At 35.6% G+C, this 25,956-nt stretch overlaps 1 protein-coding gene across 1 annotated transcript in view; it reads left to right on the top strand.

Moving 5' to 3' along the window:
• Nucleotides 1–25,956, top strand: part of TOX (thymocyte selection associated high mobility group box) — a gene marked incomplete at both ends in the record, with an annotated part of 240,069 nt that overhangs the window by 166,295 nt on the left and 47,818 nt on the right. Inside the window, one exon of the mRNA XM_081325155.1 lies at nt 16,205–16,480. Coding sequence (XP_081181281.1) covers nt 16,205–16,480 — 276 coding nt within the window. The remainder of the gene's footprint in view (nt 1–16,204; nt 16,481–25,956) is intronic.

The following is a 25,956-nucleotide window of genomic DNA, read 5'->3' as shown; positions in this document are numbered from 1 at the left end:
GGCAAAACACTTCTGAAAAAATATTGCTAAGAAAACTTCATGGATTAGTCCAGGGAGTTACCAGGTTTCAAAACTGATTTGAAGGCACCAATAGAGAAAGGGAAAAAAAAGTAAGATGTACAAATATTTCAAGGAGTGATGAATGAGTTATCTGATGCCTTAGACAGTTTGATTAGAAGTGTTAACAATATCTTTTGAAGCTATAATTGTATTGTTCTTAAAATCTGAAAACTATAACTCAGTGAAATTATAGAGATATAATTTCACACTAAAGGACTTTTGTATTTACCAGTATTTCTAAAATGATTGTATGTTATGTTTAAAGCATTTTAAACCATTCATTCTCCATTGGATTACATGCTGAACTCTTGTTAATTTAGTATCCAGTTCTTTATTAACTGATGCTCAAAACAAACAAAAATCCATTTAAACAGACAAGTTATTATGTTATTAGCATTTAAGGTGTTACAAGAAGATTATTCTGTCAGCTCAGGTTTATTAATAATACTGCTTCCAAATGAAGTTATTTCACACTAATTTTCTCTTTCATTGTTTTTCGTTCTACAGAAGACAGATGTTCATAACATTTCTCCTGAAAATTTCAATGCTTTGCTAACCATAAAATTATTTATTACTTTCTATGTTTTGCTGCATTCATGAATCGTACAGAGAGAAAGCATATGATTCTGTATGGAAAACTATCAGGCTAAACATTAAGTATAAATTGGAGAACTTTAATAATAATAATAAAGTTGGAAGGGACCTTGGAGGTCATCTAGTCCAACCCCCTGCTCAGGCAGGAAACCCTATACCATTTCAGACAAATGGCTGTCCAGTCTCTTCTTAAAAACTTCCAGTGTTGGAGCATTCATAGCTTCTGGAGGCAGGTTGTTCCAATGATTAATTGTTCTAACTGTCAGGAAGTTTCTCCTTAGTTCTAGGTTGCTTCTCTCCTTGATTAGTTTCCATCCATTGCTTCTTGTCCTGCCTTTGGGTGCTTTGGAGAATAGCTTGAGTCCCTCCTCTTTGTGGCAGCCCCTGAGATATTGGAAAACTGCTATCATGTCACCCCTCGTCCTTCTCTTCATTAAACTAGACATATCCAATTCCAGCAACCGTTCCTTATATGTTTTACTCTCCAGTCCCCTAATCATCTTTGTTGCTCTTCTCTGTACTCTTTCTAGAGTCTCAACATCTTTTTTACATTGTGGTGACCAAAACTGGATGCAGTATTCCAAGTGTGGCCTTACCAAGGCATTGTAAAGTGGTATTAATACTTTCTTTCTTTCTTTCTTTCTTTCTTTCTTTCTTTCTTTCTTTCTTTCTTTCTTTCTTTCTTTCTTTCTTTCTTTCTTTCTTTCTTTCTTTCTTTCTTTCTTTCTTTCTTTCTTTCTTTCTTTATTAAATTTAGATACCGCCCTATTCCCGTAGGACTCAGGGCGGTTTACAGGGAAAATTAAAAACATAGCATACAAAAATTAAAATCAGTTAAAACTATTAATTAAATTCCAGTCCCTGAAATTAAAACTAAAACCCAATTAAATTAAATTAAATTAAATTAACACCCCTCAATCTGGGGTTTTCACGTGATCTTGATACTATTCCTTTGTTAATGCAGTCTAGCACTGTGTTGGCTTTTTTGGCAGCTGCAGTACACTGCTGGCTCATATTTAGGTGATTGTCCACTAGGACTCCGAGATCCCTCTCACAGTTACTACTATTGAGCGAGGTACCCCCTATACTATACCTGTACATTTGGTTTTTCTTGCCTACAGTAAATGTAGAACCTTACTTTTTTCACCATTGAATTTCATTTTGTTAGATAGTGCCCAGTGTTCAAGTCTGTCCAGATCCTCCTGTATCTTAAGCCTGTCTTCTGGCGTGTTGGCTATTCCTGCCAGCTTGGTGTCGTCTACAAATTTGATGAGTTCCCCATTTATCCCTTCGTCCAAATCGTTGATGAAGATGTTGAAGAGCACTGGGCCCAGAACAGAGCCCTGGGGCACCCCACTACATACTTCTCTACATGTAGATGCGGTTCCATTGAGGACCACATGCTGAGTATGGCCAGTCAGCCTGCTACGAATCCATTTGGTGGTGATTCTGTCTAACCCACATTTTTCTATCTTATCAAGTAGAAGGTTGTGATCGACTTTATCAAATGCCTTACTGAGGTTCAAGTAAATTATATCCATAGCATTCCTCTGATTTTGTCACTTGGTCAAAGAATGCAATAAGATTTGTCTGGCATGATCTGTTTTTGACAAATCCATGTTGGCTTTTAGTAATGACTTTGTTTGCCTCTGTTCTGTTCCAGCCTACGACTGGCCCTGTTTGAATGTCAGGGACAACCCCTTTTTATAGTCAACAGGCTGGAAAAAACTGAATTAAGTTTATTTACAAAGAGTTCAAACAAAAGTTAAACGAAAAGTTCAAGAGTTAAACCAAAAGTTCAAACAAGAGTTAAACAAGAATAACAGACCAGGACTCTAGCAGAAGATCTTCAAAAGGTTGCCTTCAGCAACCAGCACCTCCCACACCTTCCCCTTTTATCAGCAGTCCCAAGGCATGGCTTCTCATTGCCTTCTCCCAAGTTGCCTCATTGCCTTCCTCTGTTCTGCTCTGCTAGATTGCCTCCTGCTCCTAGCGTCCCTGAACAAAGCCAGCTGTGGATCTTCTTCTTCCAATCCCTCGTGCTCACACGGCTGAGTCTGATGAAGAACAAGACGGGAGGGGCTAGGCTGAGAGTCCTGCAGTGCATCAGAACTTTCCTCTGACACCAAAGGCTCTCCAAACCCCTCTTCCTCCTCCTCTTCAGAATCATCCAACTCAGCTGCCGGAACCACAGGCTGACGCTGAATCACAACAGCCTCTATGTGCTTGCTGATTCATTGTTTGATTATCTTTTCCAGAATCTTCCCAGGTATTGAGGTCAGGTTGATAGGTCTGTAATTTCCTGGATCCATTTTTTTTTCCTTTTTTGAAGATGGGAACTACATCAGCTCTTTTCCAATCCTGTGGTAGTTCCCCAGTGCTCCAGGATCTTTGAAAAATATAGTTCAGTGGTTCTGAGATCACGTCTGCCAGTTCCTTGAGAACCTTGGGGTATAATCCATCTGGTCCTGGTGATTTGAACTCATCTAGACTAGACAGGTGCTCACTTACCATTTTCTTGCCTATGTTAACTTGTGTTTCTATTCTGTTTTTTATGGCACTATTTTTGATAGGTTGGTCTGTTTTTTTTCCCTTTGTGTAAAGACAGATGCAAAAAATGAGTCAAATAGTTCTGCTTTCTCCCTGTTGCTTGTCACCTTCTTGCCACTTTCACCCACTAATGGACCAATCATTTCCTTTACTTTTTTCTTGTTTTTTACATGTTGAAAGAAGCTTTTTTTGTTATTTTTGACTTTGGTCGCAAGCCTTAGTTCATTTTGAGCCTTAGCTTTCCTCACTTCATCTTTGCAGGCTCGGGCTGTTTGCTGATATTCTGACTTAGTTATGTGCCCCTCTTTCCACTTTCTATACTTGTCCTTTTTATCTTTCAATTTGTCAGAGAGTTCTTTATGCAGCCACACTGGTTTCTTTTGAGAGCTGTTATTTTCCCTCTTTGTTGGTATTGTGCTAGACTGGCCTTTTATCATCTCACTTTTCAAAATTTCCCAAGCTTCTTGAGTTGTTTTCCCCTTGAGGATTCTCATCTGTGGAATCCTTCCCAAGCCCTCTCTATGTTTATTGAAATTAGCTCTCTTAAAGTCTAGGACTCTAGTTTGACTGTGTTCTATTACTTGTGCTTCCATAATGTTGAATTCCAATATTGCATGATCACTTCCTCCCAAGGTTCCTGTGGCTTCTTCTATCATTTCATCTCTGTTAGTGAGAATTAGATCCAAAATGGCTAATCCCCTCTACTTTTAGGGTAACAAAGTTGTCTGCTAGGTTTGTCAGGAATCTGTTTGATCTTCCACCTGGTGCGGAGTTTGTCTCCCAGTTGATGTCAGGGTAGTTAAAGTCCCCCATTACTATTGTGATGTGCTTCCTACATACCCTAGTTAGCTGACTAGCAAAATGTTCATCTATTTCCTCTGTTTGGTTGGGTGGCCTATAGTATGCACCTATGGCAACTTTATTTTAAATAACATAATTTTCTACTGTCCTTTAACAACTGAAATTTGTGATCACAGTAATGTGTAACCATAGTAGATATACATACACATATTGCATAATTTGTTGTTGTTGTTGTTGTTGTTGTTAGCTGCGAAGTCATGTCCGACCCATCACGACCCTTACCATAAATTGTGTATTTATAAAAAAGGTACTGTGAGAAATTTTCCTTATTCCCACAATTTCCTAGATTGGTTTAAAACACACTAAGTTACAATCTTTAAAAGTTTGTAATTATTTTCCAAATCCTGTAATAACTTTTATAATGCAATAATTAGAAATGCAGTATATCAGCATTAATAGCCTAATAATACATAGTTAACTGAAAAGTTTCTGTGTAAGACATATAGTAAATGTAAAATGTTAATATATTTTAAATCCCAGAGAAATAAAATTTCTTTGCTGGTGTTTGGCATGGCTCATTCAGAAGAGAATTCCAGAACTAAGGTAGAAGGAAGGACTGGAAGGGAATGGATTACCACCAATTTGTATGTCTCTTTGATTTATGTGCAACATAGAAGTCATTAATATAAAAAAATGTGAGGGATTTTGTCTATTTGCTTTTGTATTTTTTAAAAAAAAAACAGTTGACAAAGCAATTTAGGATCTTTTATTTTATCAACACAGCTATATACTTTTCCCTTCATTTATTCTATTTGTCAAACTTATGCCTTTAAAGAAAGAGCTAGGAAGAACAATCTGGATGCAGAATGAGACATATGGTAGATGAAAATACATAAAAAATTGTTAAGTGTGGCTGTTATTTCTGAAACATTTATCCTAATAGATGGAATCAAAGATATATAAACATTATGCAGAGCCAAATCTAAACAATGTGTCTGCCAAAATAGATGATCTAGTAATGACATGATAGTAAACAGCATGCTGTTGAGCAAATCTTTACTCGTCTCTTGTGCTGCTAATTATCTTGTGCTGTAAATAAATCCATTGCAATGTAGTCTACTCAGTAAAGTATCTGAATAAGAAGAACAACATTGTAGATGTATGCTAAAGAAGCCAACCCAGAGGAGATCAGGAAATAATGTGAATATAATTCTGCAAAAATGCTTATATAGCAGAAATTGAATAGGGTTCTATACATTACAACATGGTAGGTATCATTTTAAAAAAAACCTGCATCGCCAGATAAGGGCAGAAAAGTAAGGATACAGTATCTCCCAAGTAGTTTTAAGCTTATTTTGACTGAATGTTTCATAACTGCACCCAACTCAAAGCCTCAGAAACTAAACATGTTTTATTGCATGCTATTTTATTAATATCAGTAGAATTTATTTTCATATAAATGTGTCAATATTTCAAACTAACTTCTTAGTCCTTTAAAGTCACTTTAAAAATTGGTTTGGTTTATGTAACATATTTATAGCTGTCCAGAGTCATTTACTGATGTAGGCGGCTATAGAAATCAAACCAAATAATTAAAAAAAATCAATCAATCAATAAAGCTAATAGCCATTTAACTGCAAATTCATTGGTGGTATTCAGGAAGCAACCCATTAGGTAATACTGGAATAAATTTGGGATATTGCTATTGCTTATGAAATTTCCTTTTCTTATTCTGTGATCATCAGGCTGGGTTTTTGGAGCATGGCCACAAGAATAAAAAACTACGGTTGAATAATGTACAGATACCTCACTCTCACAAGAAATCAATGGAAATATTAATTGTGAAAAGTAGTAATGTTATGCCAACAGACCCAGATATGTTTCATATGTTTGGGATTTAATTTTATTTTCAAACCATCACAAAAAAACAACTATCCCAGATGAGTTCAAACACCAAATAAAGGCCAAAGTTAAGTAACATAAGGTCCACTTAAAATGATAAAAATGATGCAAACTGAAGTTGAAAAGGCTGAGTTTAGATTACGTTTTCTAAGAAATTCTACATTAATTGTTTTATACATACCTGGAACATTAATATAAAGAGTCAAACAAAAAAATAATAAAAAGAATTACTTAGCCAGGGAATTAAAAATTAAAGTTAGAGCAGACATGTCAAACTTGTGACGTCACATGATGTCATGCAACGTATCAGGACAGTTTTGCCATTGCCGGCAGTTGGCTGGGCGCAGCTTCCAGATGGCGCGTCAGGACGGCAGTTTGACACCCCTGATTTAGAGCATTCAAAGGAAAAGAGAAGAAAAATAGTAAAGCACCAGCTTTCTTATGCATAGTTATATGTTCTAATCTCTAGCTGGGCAGTGGGTGTTCTTGGAAGGATGAGTAGAAAGACAAGTAGTATAAGGCAAGTTTATTTAATGACTGCTGTCATGGTTCTGACAGACAGAGACAAATAAAGCAGAACTCCGAGGCTTGGAAATTCCTCAAAGAACATGCTTCTTAGTTACAAAGTATCGGCACGTCAAAAGTGAAACCAAGTCTGAAGACAAACGTAACAATTCCCCAATATAAAGTTAAGAAATCCCACCCCCAAAGTTATACAAGTAACTAGGTTCCCCAATACATCTTCTTGGCAGGCTTTTCACAAAAAACCCAGCCTGCAGTCTTGGGAGTAGCCGATGACCTTGGTTCCCATGGAACAAAGGTTTATTTTGACTAGTTGAAGCACCTGGCAATCCCTTCTTCCTTCTTTCAATGTGTCAACCACAGCAGCCATGCTCATTTTCAAAGTTGACACCTGCAGGGACACCCAAGGCACAGTGGTGGGATTCAAATATATGAACAACCGATTCTCTGTGTGGATGCCACTTCCAGAAGTCCATTCTGGGCCTGGGCAACAAAAAATTAGATACCAGTTCTGCTGAAGTGGTGCAAACTGGCTGAATCCCACCACTGCCAACTGCCCTGCTAAAACAAATTGACACCTATATTGGGCAGCAGCAATATAAGAAGATGGTAGAAGTAGATGATCACTTTGAACAATAGCAAAGGCATTGTGTGAGAAGACTGTTGTACACTTGGCACAATTAAATATGAAATGAATCAACTACACATTGATATTAGGCACCAGCAAATTGAAATAAACTGAATTGGATACTTTTAATTCTATGTTAGGTTAAAGTGAAAGAATAAAACAAATAAAGATTATATTGAAATTTATGCCCACCATTTTCAAGGAAACCCAGTTTGATGTAGTGGTTAAGATACCAAACTAGAAACCAGGAGACTGTTAGTTTTAGTTCTGCTATAGATACAAAGCCAGCTGGGTGAACATGGGCTAGTCACTCTCTGTTAGCCCTAGGAAGAAGTCAGTGGTAAACCACTTCTGAAACCTTGCCAAGAAAACTCCAGGGACTAGTCAAGGCAGTTGACTAGTTCCTGTAGTGGAAACTGTCTTGAAGTGAAGTGTAGAGTTACTTTATACTTGATCAAATTCTCAGTCTCAATTATTTATATGACACTAAGAAATACAGCTGCAATTAGAAATGGAAAAAAAAATTACTAAACAGGTTTTCCTGCCTGCAGCAAGTTTTCCGTAACAGTATGAAGCCACCAGTGTTGATTTATTATTGCTATAATGAACTGCAGAATCATCACATATAAGAATTCATTTTGACAATAAATATTCTTGAACTAAGTTTATTTTTGTTGTTAATTATTACAGTTTACTTTTTTGATGTGTAAACAATATTTAATGAGAGAATTCTTTCATTTACCCCATCCTCAAAATACATAAACATCAAATAAATATATTTGTTTCTAAGTTCTCTAATGCTTACTATAAGGTAAAGGTTCCCCTGCACATGCGTGCTAGTCGTTTCCAACTCTAGGGGCCGGTGCTCATCTCCATTTCAAAGCCGAAGAGCTAGCGCTTGTCCGAGGATGTCTCCATGGTCATGTGGCTGGCATGACTAGACGCTAAAGGTGCACGGAGCGCTGTTACCTTCCCACCGTAGTGGTCCCTATTTTTCTACTTGCATTTTTACGTGCTTTCAAACTGCTAGGTTGGCAGAAGCTGGGACGAGTAACAGGCGCTCACTCTGTTACGCAGCACTCGGGATTCGACCCGCCAAACTGCCAACCTTCTGATCAACAAGGTCAGCGTCCTAACCCACTGAGCCACCACGTCCCTCTCATGCTTACTATAATATTATCTAATTTGATGTGAATGAGTAACATAGGTAAATGTAATTTAAAGAAGTTTTCTACTATAGTTCCCATGATACATTGTCCTTGGACAGGCTGACGGATAATTATGGGATCTGAAATTTGAAATTTCTGGCACAAATTTTGGTTCCTGGTCACGGTTTAGTGTAATGTATCTTCTGTTCACTGCTATCACTTTTGGGCCTTTTAGGTAGGATCAAATATAGTATGTCTGCCTACAGAGACATAGCATCTGTTTATTGGAAAATATACCAATTTCTCCTTTTGACTTTATCTGTGTAATCATAAATAATCATAAATTAGCAGTTTCAACATTTTTAAAATACACGGATATATACAGTATGTTAAAAGCAGTTGAATGAAATGTACTTTTAATAAATAAATAAGATTAGATTAACTGTATTTGCATAGAAACTGAACTATATTTGCCATCCTAAATGGTGGGTGATCTATGTAGGTTTGCAATATCACTAGCTTACATTAATTTTAAAACAGAAATGTACTGTTTAGAATGTTGGATAAGCAAAGGACATGCATTTCCAAATTTGCGCTCAGCCATAAATAAAGTTCAGAGATTGATCTTGCTGCCATGACTGTGTTTTAATCTAACCTATTTATTTTTTCAGACTGAGCAGAGTTTATTAAAAGTAGGATTAAATAAAAATAAACCAACCAACACTAATTTTAGTTCATCTTAAGTCCTATCAATCTTCCCATAACAGAAGGCTTACATTTTAAAAAGTTTTAACTAATGTAGGGTATCTTGAGAACGTAATGTAAGTATCCTGAGAAAAGCTTCTGAAAATTATATTAGACTGCAAATAAGTAAAAGTGTGGTAGTAAATGGCTTACCTGAAGAGTAAGGCAAGTTTATTTTACTGAATTATTCAAAAGGTGGTACTTTATTCAATTATTCCAATGTTCTTTTACATGAGTCAATTGGAATTTTAAAAAGGAAAAGAACCCAATCTGTTCCACTTAAATTAATTTCAAATTGGTATTCCCCAATCTGGGTGCCTTCCAAATGTATTAACCAACTGCTAGAATTTCCAAATGATGGCTGACAATTTTGGGGGTTAATCCATGTAGTTAGAAATCATCAAGGTTGGGGAAAACTAGTTTAAATGCATGTACTAATTTTCTTTGGTTTGTCTACATATGATTTACATGAAATATGTTGGGGTCCCACATATATGCAACTTATCTACAGTTTTATTTCTTGTACTAGGATTTTAAATATTAATATTTCAGTATCTTGATTTAAATGTAATTGGGGTATGATTCTTTTAGCTCAGTGATGTTTTGCTAGAACAGATATTGCATAGAGAGATACAATTGTTCTTCCTTTGCAATTCTTGATCATAAAATAAAACTTCTTGTGAAACAACAAAAATATGTAAAGACCATGTATTTTGATAGCATAATCCATTTGAAAATCCTGCTAGCTACAGTTCTATGAAATGTGTAAAAAAATGAGATGTCATTATTTTGCTTTCCATGTGATGTTTAAATCATAATTAATTGTAAAGCTTTGATAAAGATGAATATGCATTAGCTTATGTGTAAGTTCTACTTCTCATGTTAACATATACCTGCCAGAATCACTATTAGAATTTTGAAAAGGTTTTAAAAAGTCAATTAATTTTTCAAAATGTTCCACTATTAAAAGCTTTATTCTTTGCTGAGAGGATCCAAGTGAGTGAAAAATGCAAGATCAAACTAAATTGAAGACATTTGTCCAAATTAAAATGGAAACATGCACAAAGAATACACTAAATGAACATATATGCTGCTATAATCATAGTTTTATTATCTTTAGCTTGCAGGCGAGACTTTTAATTATGATCCATTTTATATCAGGGAAAACCATGTTTTTAGGATTAAAAACCTATTTCTTCAACTGCTCAAGTTAAAGGCTGTAGTTTGATACATTCTAGGCTACAACTTTTATAAAAACCAGAGAACACTTCTAATAACACTTTTCTAATTTAATGGTTCAGTGCACAGTAAAGATTTAAATAATTCAGAAAGAAAACCTATTCTCTTTATTGTAAGTTTGAGTCAGGCAAATTCTTTGACATTTAATAGGTTTTAACCCTTTTAGCTACTTCTTGCAATGAAATTTATTGGAAGTTGTTTTAAATAAAAGGTTATTATATTAAAGTGAATAGCAGTCAGTGTGTTTCTTTTATGATAAGTTCTGAGACCTTGGTCTGCATGACTCAAAGGTTATTAACACATCAAATGAAACTCAATGTTAATTTTCAAAAAATGAAGTGTATATTAAAATGTTATGTTAAAACATTTGTGTTGTTACATGACCATGCTAAAAAAATCTGCTTTAACATTTAATTATTTTAAAGACACTTCTTGTTATTGTTAATTGCAAAGTCGTGTCCAACCCATCGTGACCCCATGGACAACATTCCTCCAGGCCTTCCTGTACTCTACCATCTTCTGGAGTCCATTTAGGCTCACCCCTACTGCTTCAGTGACTCCATCCAGCCACCTTATTCTCTGTCATCCCCTTCTTCTCTTGCCCTCAACCTTTCCCAGCATTAGGCTGTTCTCCAGTGAGTCCTTCCTTTTCATTAGGTGGCTAAAGTATTTGAGTTTCAACTTCAGGATCTGGCCTTCTAAAGAACAGTCAGGGTTGATCTCCTCTAGGACTGACCGGTTTGATCTCCTTGCAGTCCAAGGGACTCGCAGGAGTCTTCTCCAGCACCATAATTCAAAGGCTTCAATTCTTTGGTGCTCAGCCTTTCTTATGGTCCAATTTATGGTCATCTGCATATCTTAGGTTGTTGATATTTCTCCCGGCAATCTTAATTCCAACTTTTGATTCATCTAGCCCTGACTTTCTCATGATGCACTCTGCATATAAGTTAAACAGGCAGGGTAACAGTATACAGCCTTGCCGGACTCCTTTCCCAATTTTGAAACAATCAGTGGTTCCGTGTCCAGTTCTAACTATTGCTTCTTGACCCGCATATAGGTTTCTCAAGAGACAAATAAGATGGTCTGGTACGCCCATCTCTTTAAGAACTTGCCACAGTTTGTTGTGATCCACACAATTGAATGCTTTAGCATAGTCAATGAAGCAGAAGTAGATGTTTTTCTGGAACTCTCTAGCTTTCTCCATGATCTAGCGTATGTTGGCAATCTGATTTCTAGTTCCTCTGCCTCTTCGAAATCCTGCCTGTACTTCTGGTAGTTCTCGATCCACATACTGCTGGAGTCTAGCTTGTAGGATTTTAAGCATAACTTTACTAGCATGTGAAATGAGTGCAATGGTGCAATAGTTTGAACATTCTTTGGCACTGCCTTTTTTTGGAATTGGAATGTAAAATGATCTTTTCCAATCCTGTGGCCACTGTTGAGTTTTCCAAATTTGCTGGCAAATTGAGTGTAGCGCTTTTAGTGCATCAGTTGATGCAGTACAATAAAACTCAATGGCTTATTTTTAAAGAACTACCCAAGATTAATATTAGGAAACAATAACTGAATTTTAATTATAGAACAATTTCCTATAAGCTTTGTTTTTATATTTTGTCTGTTTTCTACCTTGACAATATCATTTGAATTAACTAAAATGGTCTATTTAGGTAGCCTTGATAAAGCAAAATTAGCCATTATTTAGACCCTTTAAAAGAGAATTCATCAAAAGGTCTTGACCACCCCCCTGCAAAAAATGAAATGTAATTCCAAATGCCAGTTTGGATTTAGTGAAACATTTGCACTCTTTGCTCCTTTATGAAAATTTTAAACTGATGTATTCCAAATATAGAGTGTGGTGCTGGCCTAGTGGTGAAGAGGCTTGCCTCCCACTTGGAAGGTTGAGAGTTCAATTCTAGGTATTGGCAAATGTTCTGTTCCTAGGGAGCAAAGAAAAAAATATCTGCTGCGAACTCCACATGGCATTAGGAAGGGCATCCGGCCAGTGCTCTTTGAATTGTGCTCGTCTGTCAGAGCACAAGTCTTTAAAAAGGAATTTAAAGGCCAATGCTTTGACAGAAAAGCACAATTCAAAGTGCACTGAAGATGTCCCCCTGAATGGAGACGAAACGTTTGCAGCCAAATTGCCAGGCTCGGAGATTCAACCAACAACCCATTTCCATGTTAAATCAAGTTTTCTTTTTTGTTCAACTGAACAAATTGGAATAATGATATTGCTGAATAGAAATTTATGACAGGACTGACAGATACTGTAAAATTGTTATTAGTTATTGGAGATTATTTTGACGAAGATAGGCCAATAAAGAGATTCACAAGAAATGGTTTTCAGTGTCCTTCAGTATTCCTGTTTTTGATTTAAAAAAGTACATGTTGGCATAATCCAGACTGAGACAGAAGGACAGGCATGAGAAGAATTCATGACCATAGTTTTAGCAGATTCACACATATAACTGTATACATGCAAGAATTTTTTTCAGATGGGCCAGTTGAGAGTGTTAGTTTACTCTTGTGCAAGCAGGATGAATTTTCCAAACAGAGAGGTTAAATGACTCCCTAACATCTAACAGTTTTTATCTTGATCAGACCATTACAATGTTAGCTGTTTTTATATAATATATGTTTATACTTAAGAATAAAACACTTTATAATTTCACTTTACAGTTTACAGAAAATGCGGCCATAGAAAGGTGTCCCCTTGCATTCTTTTTCATAAGTGCCACAATAAACCAGCTTAATCCACTCTGTCAGCTGCCACTGATAGATATTCTACATACAAGAAAATAAATACAATTTTTGGCTCTTAGTGGGATGCATTTCCCCTAAAAGAACAAGCCTATAATCTGGGTGTCTTCCTAGTCTCCCAGCTTCGTTTTGAAGAGCTGCTGGTTTTGTTGGTCAGTAAGGCCTTTGCCCAGCTTCAACTGCTACAGCTAATTATCATGTAGTGTCATATTGCATCAGTATGAACCATTGTCTTTAAACCAAGATTTCCAAGCTATTTTTCTACCCTTGGAAATGTCTAGTCAGCTAAAAGTTTTAGCTGTTTACCTTGGTTGTTTACCTTCTATCAATTCTTTTCTGAAAGTGCAAGTAATACAGGAGGATGGTATTAGGTTGTAGAAGTATCAGTTACAATTCTAGATACCTTATTTTACTATGAAAATTCAATATGATTGGTCACGTATGCATATGACAAAAGATCTGCCGGGAAAAATATTTTCTTGTATTTTATATAGACTCTATTCATACTTTTAATTCTAGGAAGCTATTTAGTTGAGTCTTGAACATTCACCAGTGTTGAAGTTTAAATGATAACAAATATGCAAAATGAAAACGTTTCTGAGATCATCTGCTTCTGCTGATGCTTCTTTTTCCTCTTTTTCCTCCTCCTCCTCTGGCATATTTTCTGGCCTTACTTATTATCACCACAAAAAGCAGCAGCTGGTGACTAACATTAGCAAATAAGGCCTCGGGGGTACCCATATTCCAGTTCTTTATTCACCAAATGCTATTCAGTGAAACAGCTGGATCAGAAGCAATGCAGCCAAGTTTTATGTTTACAACTGTTCAGATATAGATTGTCTGCTAGAGGCAGAAATAATGATAGCTTTGGAGGCTAATGTATTTGACTAGGATAGAGCTATTGAAAGGAGAAAGTAAAGAGCCAGTAACCATCTTGAAATGTTTTTCAAGATGTATTTCTAAACCATCAGTTGTCAATATACACTATTTTTCTTGCTCTGTAGTCTCCCATCCCTGATTATTCATTACATTAATTCTAATGTGGTTAAATTTATTCTACAGACTTTGGGAAAGGCTGTTAAAAGTGATAACTGATGCCACATGATTGCACTTTAGAATGCCTTGGTGTTTGACAAAAAAATTAAAAATAATGCAAATTCTGGATACAGTTATTCTGTTCAGATATTTTTGGCAACTTTAAATTGTGTGGAGTTCCACTTCCAGAATTCTGCAGCTAGCATGATACTCTTTGAATAGATACATACATTACACCAATTTTTTGATGATCTTTTGAAGGAAGCCTAAAATAATATTTTGATTTATTCTATTTACAGTTTGTACGTTTTTAAATTATTTCTATGGAAAGCATGCATTTCTTGACCTCTTTCAAAAACCCGGACAGGACTTCTAAGATTGCCATCCTGACATCTTATGTCTTCATTTGCTATAACTTCTAAACCTGAGGATATGTTGTATTAAAATGTTTCCCAAGGTTGTCCCTGTTATTATGGAGAAAGCAGTATTTAACTATTAAATTGTTACTTTGGGGGGACCAGGGAGAGAGGTCAAAGCAAAATGTGCTTGTGCCAGTTCTGACAGGGTCTAAAATCATGTCAACACCAGGCCATTCAAGAAACCAGTATTTATTCTCAAATCACAGTTTAAATAAGCCCCATATCTATATCTATAGCTATATAGCTATAGCTATATAGCTATAGCTATCTATATATCTATATCTATATAAATTTCATTTATAATTTGTAGGAAATATTTTTAGTCTTCTGATCTGCTAAATGTGGGTACAAAGCTAAAGATTTATAACAGTTTTTAATTAATAAAATAATAACGAAGAGTGCCTAATTAGGACTCTAATTCAAATATATTTTTTTTAAAAAATGTAATGAAATTAAAAAATGGAAAAATTTGCAATACTCTCACTAAATTAATTTAAGAGCATTTTGGATGTACCATCTATTCCATATAATTGAGTACAATTCTTGATTGTTGAGAGGCAGATTTCTGCAATTGTGTTTGTTTTTATGGATAAAAAATACATGTTTCTAATAAATCCTATTAGTAATTAGTAATAGCATTAAACACAATAACTGTGCTGCTACTACTTTCATTACTATATCTGAATAGATCCTTCTACAATGTTGATTGATTGTATAGTAAAACCCTTACATATGTATTTTAAGCATACTTCAGTCATTCTGAAGTAATGACATATTTCATCAAATATATTTATCAAATATATATTTCAATGATTTTTCCCAATAATTTAGTTTATTACAAAAATAATTCACCCTACCACTTATTACTGCATTTCACATCCACTAAGTAAAAATGAGAAAGGTTATTTTTCAAAATATTTATCTTTATAATAAAACTCTGGAAATATGGTAGGTAAAAAAGTAAGAATAGAGTGTAAATTAATGGATGATGCATTGCACCTTGAAAAGATAATGTTTAGGCTGACTTTTGCCAAATTCTATTTTTTATGTAAGCCAAGCTTCTATTGTACTTTCAAACAAATGTAAGTAATTGAACTAAGGCTGCAAAATGTACCACTTTTGTATTTATATTGTATAGTTCAAATTTGAAAACTTCAGATTGATGATTTGGAATATCTGAATGTATTTTGTCTTAATGAAGAAGAAAATATTTTTTATTTTAGTGCCTTCTCATTTTTTATCTTAATAAAGTTTAGATTTATTGTTCAAATTAAAAAAAATAAAATGAAATCAAGCCCACAAATGTAATTTATGAAGCTCATAACTTTAGAGTCTGTAGCACTCATTTATAATGATTTCAGAAAATGAGTTGTGTAGTCAAGTAATCAACCAATCATTAACTCACTGTTTTCTCCACATGGAAAATTATAGAAGCTTTTTGGACAGCCTTATTTATTAAAACTAGAGCCCAATTGTTTAAAAATTCTACAGCTCTTTTGAAACTAAATGGATTTGGAGAACGATATAATTACATTATCTTAGCTCATTTTTCCTGCTTTTGGGGCTTTTTAATCATTATATATAAAAGGAAATGTTTTGACATTATCAATTTTTTTATTAAACATTAAGCTTTAAGCTTTTCTTAAATATTGCTGTGTTTTAAGATAAGGAAAATTTTGCAACTCCCTATCATACAATTTCATTTATTTGTTTAATGAAATTTTAAATCATTTTTAGGGTAAATTGTCTGAACAGTGGAACAATAACAACAAATAATAAATGTATAATATTCTTTCTTTTAGATGCAAGAATTACGGAATACAGAAGGAACTCAATATAATTCCCACCCCCAGATAGCAGCCATGAGGCCAAGAGTCCAGCCTGGAGATATGAGACAACCAGGAATAATGCAACACGGTCAGCTGACAACTATTAACCAATCACAACTAAGTGCTCAGCTTGGTTTAAATATGGGTGGAAACAATGTTCCTCACAACTCTCCATCTCCCCCTGGTAGCAAATCTGCCACTCCTTCACCATCCAGTTCAGTTCATGAAGATGAAGAAGATACTTCAAAGGTATGGCCAATCCTTTTAAAACCGTGATTATTTGTAACCAGCACTATAAAATTTTAAACATAATTTAATGAAATTTTATTTTATTTTAATTTTAAAGTTTAAAATTTTTAAATTTTAATCAATATAAATGCCTTTTTTTCAAGTGTGATACCATCTATAAATTCTATACTCAAACATTACATTGAGAGATTTCCTCTCAATAAACTTGTTTACACAAGTTTACTCCATACTGTGTAAACAATTTTTTGTTTCTTTTTTCAACCTTATCCCCTTGTAACTCAACATAAATGCTTAATCTATGTAATAAGTATTCTCTCCCATGTATTACACAAACATTATTTACCATACTTCTTGCATGCTCATCTACCCATGCAAACCATTATTCCACCATACCTTATATTACTTCATATATTGCTTTTTGATCTTTAAACTTGCCCCTTTGATTTTCAAAATTACATTAATTCTATTGTGGACTTACAAATAGTCCAAGACTTACAACCACACCTGAGCCCAAAATTTCTGTTGCTTAAGCAAGGCAGTTGTTAAATGACTTTTGCCCAATTTGGTGACATTTTTGCCACAGTTGTTAAGCAATTCACTGAAGTTGTTAAGTGAATCATGTGATCAGGTTACAAAGTTACAAATGATCACATGATCCTTTGACAGTGCAGCTGTCATAAATACGTGACAGTTGCCAATTTCCCACATTTTCATCTCATGATAATGGGAAATGCTGCAATGATTTTAAGTGTGAAAACTGGCCTGGACTTCCCAGGCAACTAAAAACTTGTTCATATGGCTCACTTGTTGAGGTGTAATTTTTATCCTCTCTTTTGTTTTTATTATATTTAGTATTAAGGGGTTTTGACATTTTACATTTATTAATAAGGTTTTTTACATCCATGTACGTTGTACATGTACAAGTTTTATTTATTGTTTCATCTGATTGTTGTTCAACCCAGTGTCACCTTTCATGAAATGGGCAGATATATAAATTTGATTAATACATAAATGCACTTACTTTTATGTTTATATTCAAAAATGATAAATTTATGTACTTGGTCTTATTTTTTGCAACTTCTTACCATTTTCTGCTTGGTTTTCTGGATAAAACAACAACCTTTGTCTTTGATACATTGATTTTAAGATCCACGCTCCTGTTATATCATACCTTCTGTCTACTATTTGCTGCAAACTCTGGCTACCCAGTCAACAATATAATTATTAACTACATACAGAAGTACACATATATTCACCTCCTGAATGAATGTTCTTCTCCAGTTATATTAAGCATTTCGTATATATTTCTCCATAGATACCTTTACATTGAATGAATGAATGACTGAATGTCAAATGATTCACTAAGCATTCCATTTTACTCTCCATCCTTTATTTCCTTCATGTCACATTCATCAACCAAATCTATACTTCCCTAAACTCATAATTCAAGCTCATCAACTTTACCATATGTTTTGCAAAATCAATAAACTTCAAATGTTACTTCTCATGTTCATAAATCATGATTAACTGAAGGCCAAAATTCTGATTTGGTACATCCTCCCAAGGCCATGCTGCACTTCAAAAATGTTCCTCTGTGTAACTCCTCATTTTTCTTTAATCGGAAGCCTGCTGAATATCTTCATAGGCATGCTTGACCATAAATGTTATAACATTCTTTCCAATTCCATTCTTCAACAAGATCACATCATTTCCATAGAATTCGCTAGACTGCCCCTACCGGCATTCTTTTACATCAGTTTCTTTTCACTTCATTGCTTTTTTTTATTCAATTTAAACTGCTGGAAGCAATTTAATTAACTTACACACACACCCCAAATACACTTTATTTCTGTCAGAATTGGTGAATATTTTTTACCACCTTTTTTCATTTAACTGTTCCTTGGTATGTTTTGACTACATTCTTTGTGACTATCTTTTTCTCTCTTTTCACATACTATAATAAGTTTCCTCATCTTCATTTTGTGAAGCAATCACTGTCATACCTTCATCATTACTGAGTTGAACTACTGCAATGTATTGCAATTTATGGGATTAAGTTTAAGACCCATTTAGAGTTGGTCAGAAACTACCAAAAGTACAGAATGCAGTGACCCCCTTGTTATGGTGAGCTAATCACCAATAACATATTACTTTGTATTATACAGGCTGTTATATGCATTTTTATCATCTTTCCACTTCATTCAACAACATATCATTTTTATATTTGCATTTGTATAAATCCACCTATTTCTGTAATACCTTGTAATAGAATTCTTTTCATTCTATTCCAAGCAACTTTCACATGGCCCCACGTTTTGCTTAGAGTGGCAACTAGCTAATCATGCTGCCATTATCTATCTTTCAGGAAGCACCTCTTCAAGTGTACACTTGCTTGGTGAGGGCTCTCACAATCTATACTATCTTTCTGTTGTTGGGGGAAGGAAATAAAGTAATTACTGTAGTGCTACCTTCTGGCCATCAAGATATGTTTTCAAAGATGACTCATTGTCACCTCTGTTATTTGTACTTTCGATGGCACCACTAATAAGCATTTTGAACAAAGTGGCTATGACTTGGCTAAAAAAAGGTTGAAAATTTCCTATTTGATTTACATGGATGATTTAAAGCTGTTTGGAAAAACAAAAGCTGATTGAGCTCACTGCTGAAAAGCACTGAGGAGTTTAGCAGAAACATTGAAATGCATGGCATTGACAAATGTGCAAAAATTGTTATTAAGGCAGGAAAAATTGTTGAAGATAATGGATTCAAACTTGATAATGAAAAGCTGATAAATGCAGTAACACCAGAACAAGAGAAGGGTGAAGGGTGACATGATAGCAGTGTTCCAATATCTCAGGGGCTGCCACAAAGAAGAGGGAGTCAAGCTATTCTCCAAAGCACCTGAAATAATAAATTAATAAATAATAAATAAATAAACCTTTATTGTCAAAGTACAACATGTGTACATTGAGATTAGCTGAGCCTCCCCCCGTGCTCTCTCCCCCCAACACACAGTGACAACAAACCCTCCATCCTACCACACCATGTGAACCAACTACACCACACACCGGCCTCCCAAGTCAATTCTGCATAAGTTCACAGAGATTATGTCCCATTTAAAAGCCTAACAGCCCATGGATAAAAGCTATTTTTCAGCCTGTTGGTACGGCTGGCTATACTCCTATATCTCCTACCAGATGGTAGGAGAGTAAAGAGATACTGTCCAGGGTGTGAGTCATCCCTGAGAATCTTCCTCACTCTTCCAAGGCAATGAGCCCTGGCGATGTCATCCAGTGGTGTCAGGGAACAGCCCACAATGTCTTGTGCTGTGCTCACTACCCTCTGTAATACTTTCCTGTCCGTGGCTGTCAGACCAGCATACCAAACCACAATACCATACGAAAGGACGCTCTCTATAGTAGACCGGTAAAAGAGGGTCATTAGCCGTTGTTCTACCCTGTTATTCCACAAGACCCTAAGAAAGTGAAGCCTCTGTTGGGCCTTTCTAGCCACCTGGGTTGTGTTAACTTTCCAGGTCAGATCTTCACAGAGGTAGACTCCCAGAAATTTAAAGGAGGAAACTCTCTCTACACAGTCCTCCCCGATGTAAAGTGGGGCAGGTTCCTTCTTTTTTCTCCGGAAGTCTAACACCATCTCTTTCGTCTTGCCAATGTTTAGGTGCAAGTTGTTGTTACTACACCATATGGATAGTTTTTGTACCTCTGCCCTATATGCTGTCTCATCCCCACCTGTAATAACACCCACCACAGTTGTATCATCTGCGAACTTGATTATCGCAGTGCATGGGCCAGATGATACACAATCATAAGTGTATAAAGAGTACAGGTAGGGGCTAAGCACAGCAGGACAAGAAGCAATGGATGGAAACTAGTCAAGGAGAGAAGCAACCTAGAACTAAGGAGAAACTTCCTGACAGTTAGAACAATTAACTATTGCACAACCAAGTCAAGGAAGCTACTTCAACAAAATACATAAAGCGAGCCTGGAAAATCTTGAAATCAAAGCTGAGTGGAGGAAATATCATAAAGGCAATTAACACCTGGGCAGTGCATGTAATACTATACTCAGCTGGAATAATTGATTGGACTGAGCTAGAACTTGATAATTTGGATTGAAAGATAAGAAAACTAATGAACAAGGGAAACCTCTTGAAAACAACAAGATTGAAAGCAGAATATAGAAAGAAAACAAATGAGTATCTGGTTTTTAACTAGAATTTTTTTTTAACTATGCACAGTCATTACCTGAAGAACATTGAAGGAAAGATAAATACAAAGTTAATATGGAGCTGGTTGAGATTAGGAGTGCTGAAGAAAGAAACTGAAGGCTTCATTTTGGCTACCCAAGAACAAGTCTTGCATACCAATACCATGAAAGCAAAAATTCAACATGTCAGCAATAACAATGTCACTTATGTAATGAAAAATATGAAACAGTGGATCACCTTATCAGTGGCTGCAGCAAAATCTCACAGACTGATTATCTACAGCATCATGATCGAATTGCCAAAATTATACATTGGAAGCTTTGCCAGAAATTTGGGTTAGAATGCAGCAAAAATTACTGGGAACACCAAATTGACAAAGTTCTTGAAAATCAGCAAATCAAAATCCTGTGGAACTTTTGACTCAGACAGTCATCTTTCCGACAAATGCCTGACATCACAATTGTGAAAAAGGTTCATTGATATTGCAATACCAGGTGATACACGAATTGAAGAGAAACAGCTAGGAAAAAAATATCATGATTTGCAAATTGAAGTTAAGTGACTATGGAGGGAGAAATCAATGGTTGTACCAATAGTAATAGAATCCCTTAGAGCAATACCCAAAAGGCTGCCTAGATATATGGAAATTTTGAATTTATTAGACGTGACTTTGCAAAAAACCACCCTACTCGGAATGGCCTAAATACTCAGATGCTACCTTAATAGCTCTTAGGTCCTTGATTAGGAATTGAACTGTTAAGCTTTTTCCATTCCCAGACTATGAATCGAATTGAAAATTATAATAATTTGACTATTACATGACTGGATAATCAAGTGTCTAGAAATAACAGAAGTAGGTAGAAACATCAGAAACTTTGTGCAAAGATTGATGGCACAATGGAAGATACAGTTACAGGTCAATGGTGAGAGACTGGGAGAGGTTAATATCAAGAGAGGAATATTTCAAGTAGATTCACTGTCACCATTACTATTCATCTGTAAACAATACTGAATTACTCAGGCCATGACAATCAAACATTAAAAACATCTGCCAGACTATCCCTCCTACATCAAGAGAGTGAAGAAGATCTTAAGGTCCAAATACAATGAAGGCAATCAATACATGGGCAATTCCAGTTATCGTACTACATACACAGCTGATATAGTGGACTGGTTTCATGCAGAACTAAAGGCAGTGAATAGGAGGACCAGAAAAATAGTGACATGCCCTTCATTCTTGCAGTGACGTTGACAGACTCTATCTACCAAGGCAAATAGGTGGGCATGGAATGTTGCAAGTACATCACATGGTTGAAGAAGAAAAAATGGCTTTATATATTATTTAAAGGTATTCTCTATCTGTATGCTTATTGGTTCTGAATGTCAGACTTGCAGCATATTTAATCAATTTAATTTAAAATCAGGTATTTTTTCAAGTGTTACCCTCAGCATTCCAGCCAAATCAAATCTGACTTTTTCTCTCCCCTCCTGACCCATTTCAGACTTAATTTCATCAATTAAAAATCCAAATTTAACAATAAGCAATAGATAGCAATAGTTATTTCTGCATACCTTTACTGTCTAATTTTCCTCACACTTAGGTTTGACCTCTTAAATAATCTAAGTACTGCCTTGCAAAACAATTCATTATTTTGGTTTATTGAACATACATATTCTGGTAGTGCTATTTATAATTGAGATATGCTAGACACATGATATAAGGGACGTGGTGGCTCAGTGGGTTAGGACGCTGAGCTTGTCGATCAGATGGTCAGCAGTTTGGCAGGTCAAATCCCAACTGCCGCGTAACAGAGTGAGTGCCTGTTACTCGTCCCAGCTTCTGCCAACCTAGCAGTTCGAAAGCATGTAAAAATGCAAGTAGAAAAATAGGGACCACTATGGTGGGAAGGTAACAGCGTTCCGTGCACCTTTGGCATCTAGTCATGCCAGCCACATGACCACGGAGACGTCCTTGGACAAGCGCTGGAACTTCAGCTTTGAAACGGAGATGAGCACCGGCCCCTAGAGTTGGAAACGACTAGCACACATGTGCGGGGGAACCTTTACCTTTACCCAGTGCTTTTTTTGTAAAAGAAAAAGGTGCCGGAACTCACACATGTCATACAACCCACCTTGCCTACCCTACAAGGTTCCATCCAAAAAAGGTGCCGGAACTCCGTTCTGAGCGTTCTATGAGAAAAAAAGCCCTGCCTTTACCTTTACCTTAGACACATGATATTTTCACAAATCTGCATTCTTAACCAGATGGATGGTTCTCTCTTTCATGGGTATTTAAATTTCATAGGTAAAGGTAAAGGTTCCCCCGCACATGCGTGCTAGTCGTTTCCGACTCTAGGGGCCGGTGCTCATCTCCGTTTCAAAGCCGAAGAGCCAGCGCTTGTCCGAGGATGTCTCCGTGGTCATGTGGCCGGCATGACTAGATGCCAAAGGCACACGGAACGCTGTTACCTTCCCACCGGAGTGGTCCCTATTTTTCTAATTGCATTTTTACATGCTTTCGAACTGCTAGGTTGGCAGAAGCTGGGACGAGTAACAGGTGCTCACTCTGCTATGCGGCACTCGGGATTCGACCCGCCAAACTGCCGACCTTCCGATCGACAAGTTCAGCGTCCTAACCCACTGAGCCACCGCGTCCCTTTAAATTTCATATATGAAAGGATTTCATGGAATTTAGAGAACATGGTATGAGAGGATTGTCAACAGCAAATGTTAACTAACTGAAACATGATCATTAAGGCTTTGCTGTAGCCTATCCTGTTTTTTTGTAGCAGAGAACCTAACAGTTTACTTTGCTTTAAGTAGAATTTTATGTTTTTTTCTCAGTCTGTTATGCAAATGGTACTTGAATTAAAACATGTTTTAAAGTATGGTGAATAAAACAGTTTCCTACCTTCCATTAAAATCTTGGAACTATTGCTGTTTATTTTAAATATGCTTTTAGGTATTGTTAGCTTCTCGGGGCATTTAGATATCATCATTACACCTTTTTTGATTATCTGAAATCCTTATCTATTTATACTTGTGATCTATTATTTGTGAATTATTGTTAATACAGATTTTTAAAGTGAGTGACTTGTGCCTTCTTGTGATAAATAAGTTAAATACATCACTATAATTAAGCAATAAGGTCTGACAGGAGGTGGATTACTACAAGGTAACTATACCTCCAGGGATTTTGAAGCAGAAGTCTGTGCTTAGCAAACTAAGAATGAGAATTTTTTAAAATAAATTCCCATCTGTCTCCATTTTGATGGCTAGCAGCAAAATCTGTATAATTGCTGGTTGGTTAGAACCATAAGATTCCAAAATCACCCTCTTTAGTTTCTAAGTTATTAATGTGAATTTAGTTTTAACTTCCTTATGTGAAAAAAAAATCTTGGATGAACAACTCAAATCCAGTGAATCATTCATCCTGCCTCAGAGATAGCAGTTTTCCTATCTAGCCTTCTGTATCTGCCAATAGTTACTTGGTAAATAACTATTCTAAGTAGCTGAGTAACCTGTTAGCTAAATATGTATGATGGTTTAAAGAATTTGGATTTCCACCTTTGTGCTGCAAGTTTATTATCCTGATCCTAAATGAACATGGTCGTTCCGATGTTAATAAAAAGTGATGGGACTACACTTTGAAAGAAAAAGAAGATTCTAAGTCATAACCATTCCAGTGCCGAACAAAGCCATAATAAATATAACATCACAGATATCTTAATTTATGTTTCAGTAACATCAGACAATCATGCATAGAGTTTAAAGATCTTATAAACAGATGTTTAATGCTTTCAGAGGGTATAGATCCAGGGACTGGATAATGCTGGCTTTTTGCACTAATGCTACAAGTACTAGGTTCTTGATGTTTATATGATCACATTGTATATGGCAGTGGTATTAGGTAGTAAAGAATTTTAATTTTGCCTTTGAGTGCTGTGAGAAATATTATGATCTATTGTAACAGAAATGCCAATTTGCATAGGAAAAATATCTTACTAAATAAAAAAGAACTAGTCTTCTTTTTGTTCTCATAATACAAAAAATGTTAACAGAAAATTTCAGTAGGTTTTACATTTGAGTTTTATTTGCATAAATGCTATTCAGAGTGAAACATGACTGGAATGGCATATAAGCCAAGATAGATAAATAAATAAACACTTCTCAGAATAAATTAATAACACAAATAAATTTGTACTACAATTTTATGTGAAGATTATATTACTTACCTTTCATATGCTTTTATTTTGAATGCAGCATTTTTTAAAATAGGTAACCATTAATAACCATTCACGTAATGTTCTCTTGACAATGTGGATACAATTTAAAAACATAATTATTTTTTCTGCTTCTAATGTGGCATGTACCACTGCTCATATTCTCAAGTGTTATTGATGAAAACTGGGGCACCCTTAAAAATAAACAGCCCTATAGCCTCATGTAAACTTCCTCTTTCAGTGCCAAGTTCCAGAACACAGGTAGATCTCAGCTTATGACCATAGTTGAAATTGGAATTTTGTTTGTAACTCATGATGGTCATAAGTTGAGTCACTCATGTTTATGACCAGACCTTGTTGATGGATCCAATTTTACGACAGTTTTACAGTGGTTGTTAAGTGACTTAAGTTGAAAGTCCAAATCCATTCTCCCAAATGGGTGTTTTTGCCAGAAACTGGCAAAAAATGTTGCAAATCATGGTCACATAATTATGGGATGTTACAACCAGTGGAAAATGTGAGCAAAGTTGTGAAGTGTCCAAAATTTGATCATGTGACTCCAAGAGGTTAGCATAGCATTTTTCGACAGCTGGAAGTCATAAAGACCTTTCTAAGGCCATTGTAATGCCAAACAGTTGTTAAACAGCTGGTTCTAAGTCAAGGATTACCTATTTATTATTTCATCCCTGAGCTAAAGGAAAGCCTAAATTTCTTTTAAATATAGACAGTATATAGACTTGACTTGACTTAACTTATCTCATGAAAATATTATGTTAATTATCATATCAGGCACAGATATAGATTTCTCCTTAAACAAGTGCAACACAATATGTCATTCTTAAGGACTGAAAGGAAAGAACCCTGTAAGGACCATATATTGCATAGATTACATAGAGTATGCTATATTTCCTCAAGAGACTCATAAGCCAAGTAACCAGCATCCATACAATAAGCAAAAATTATTCTTCAACACCATCTCTACACTGGAACTCCAACTGCGCCAGGACCTGACAAGAAGCTTGGGA

This window comes from Vipera berus, assembly GCF_964194415.1.
Source record: "Vipera berus genome assembly, chromosome: 3".
NCBI classification, from domain to species: domain Eukaryota; kingdom Metazoa; phylum Chordata; class Lepidosauria; order Squamata; family Viperidae; genus Vipera; species Vipera berus.
This window is presented reverse-complemented; position numbering and strand designations above follow the sequence as displayed.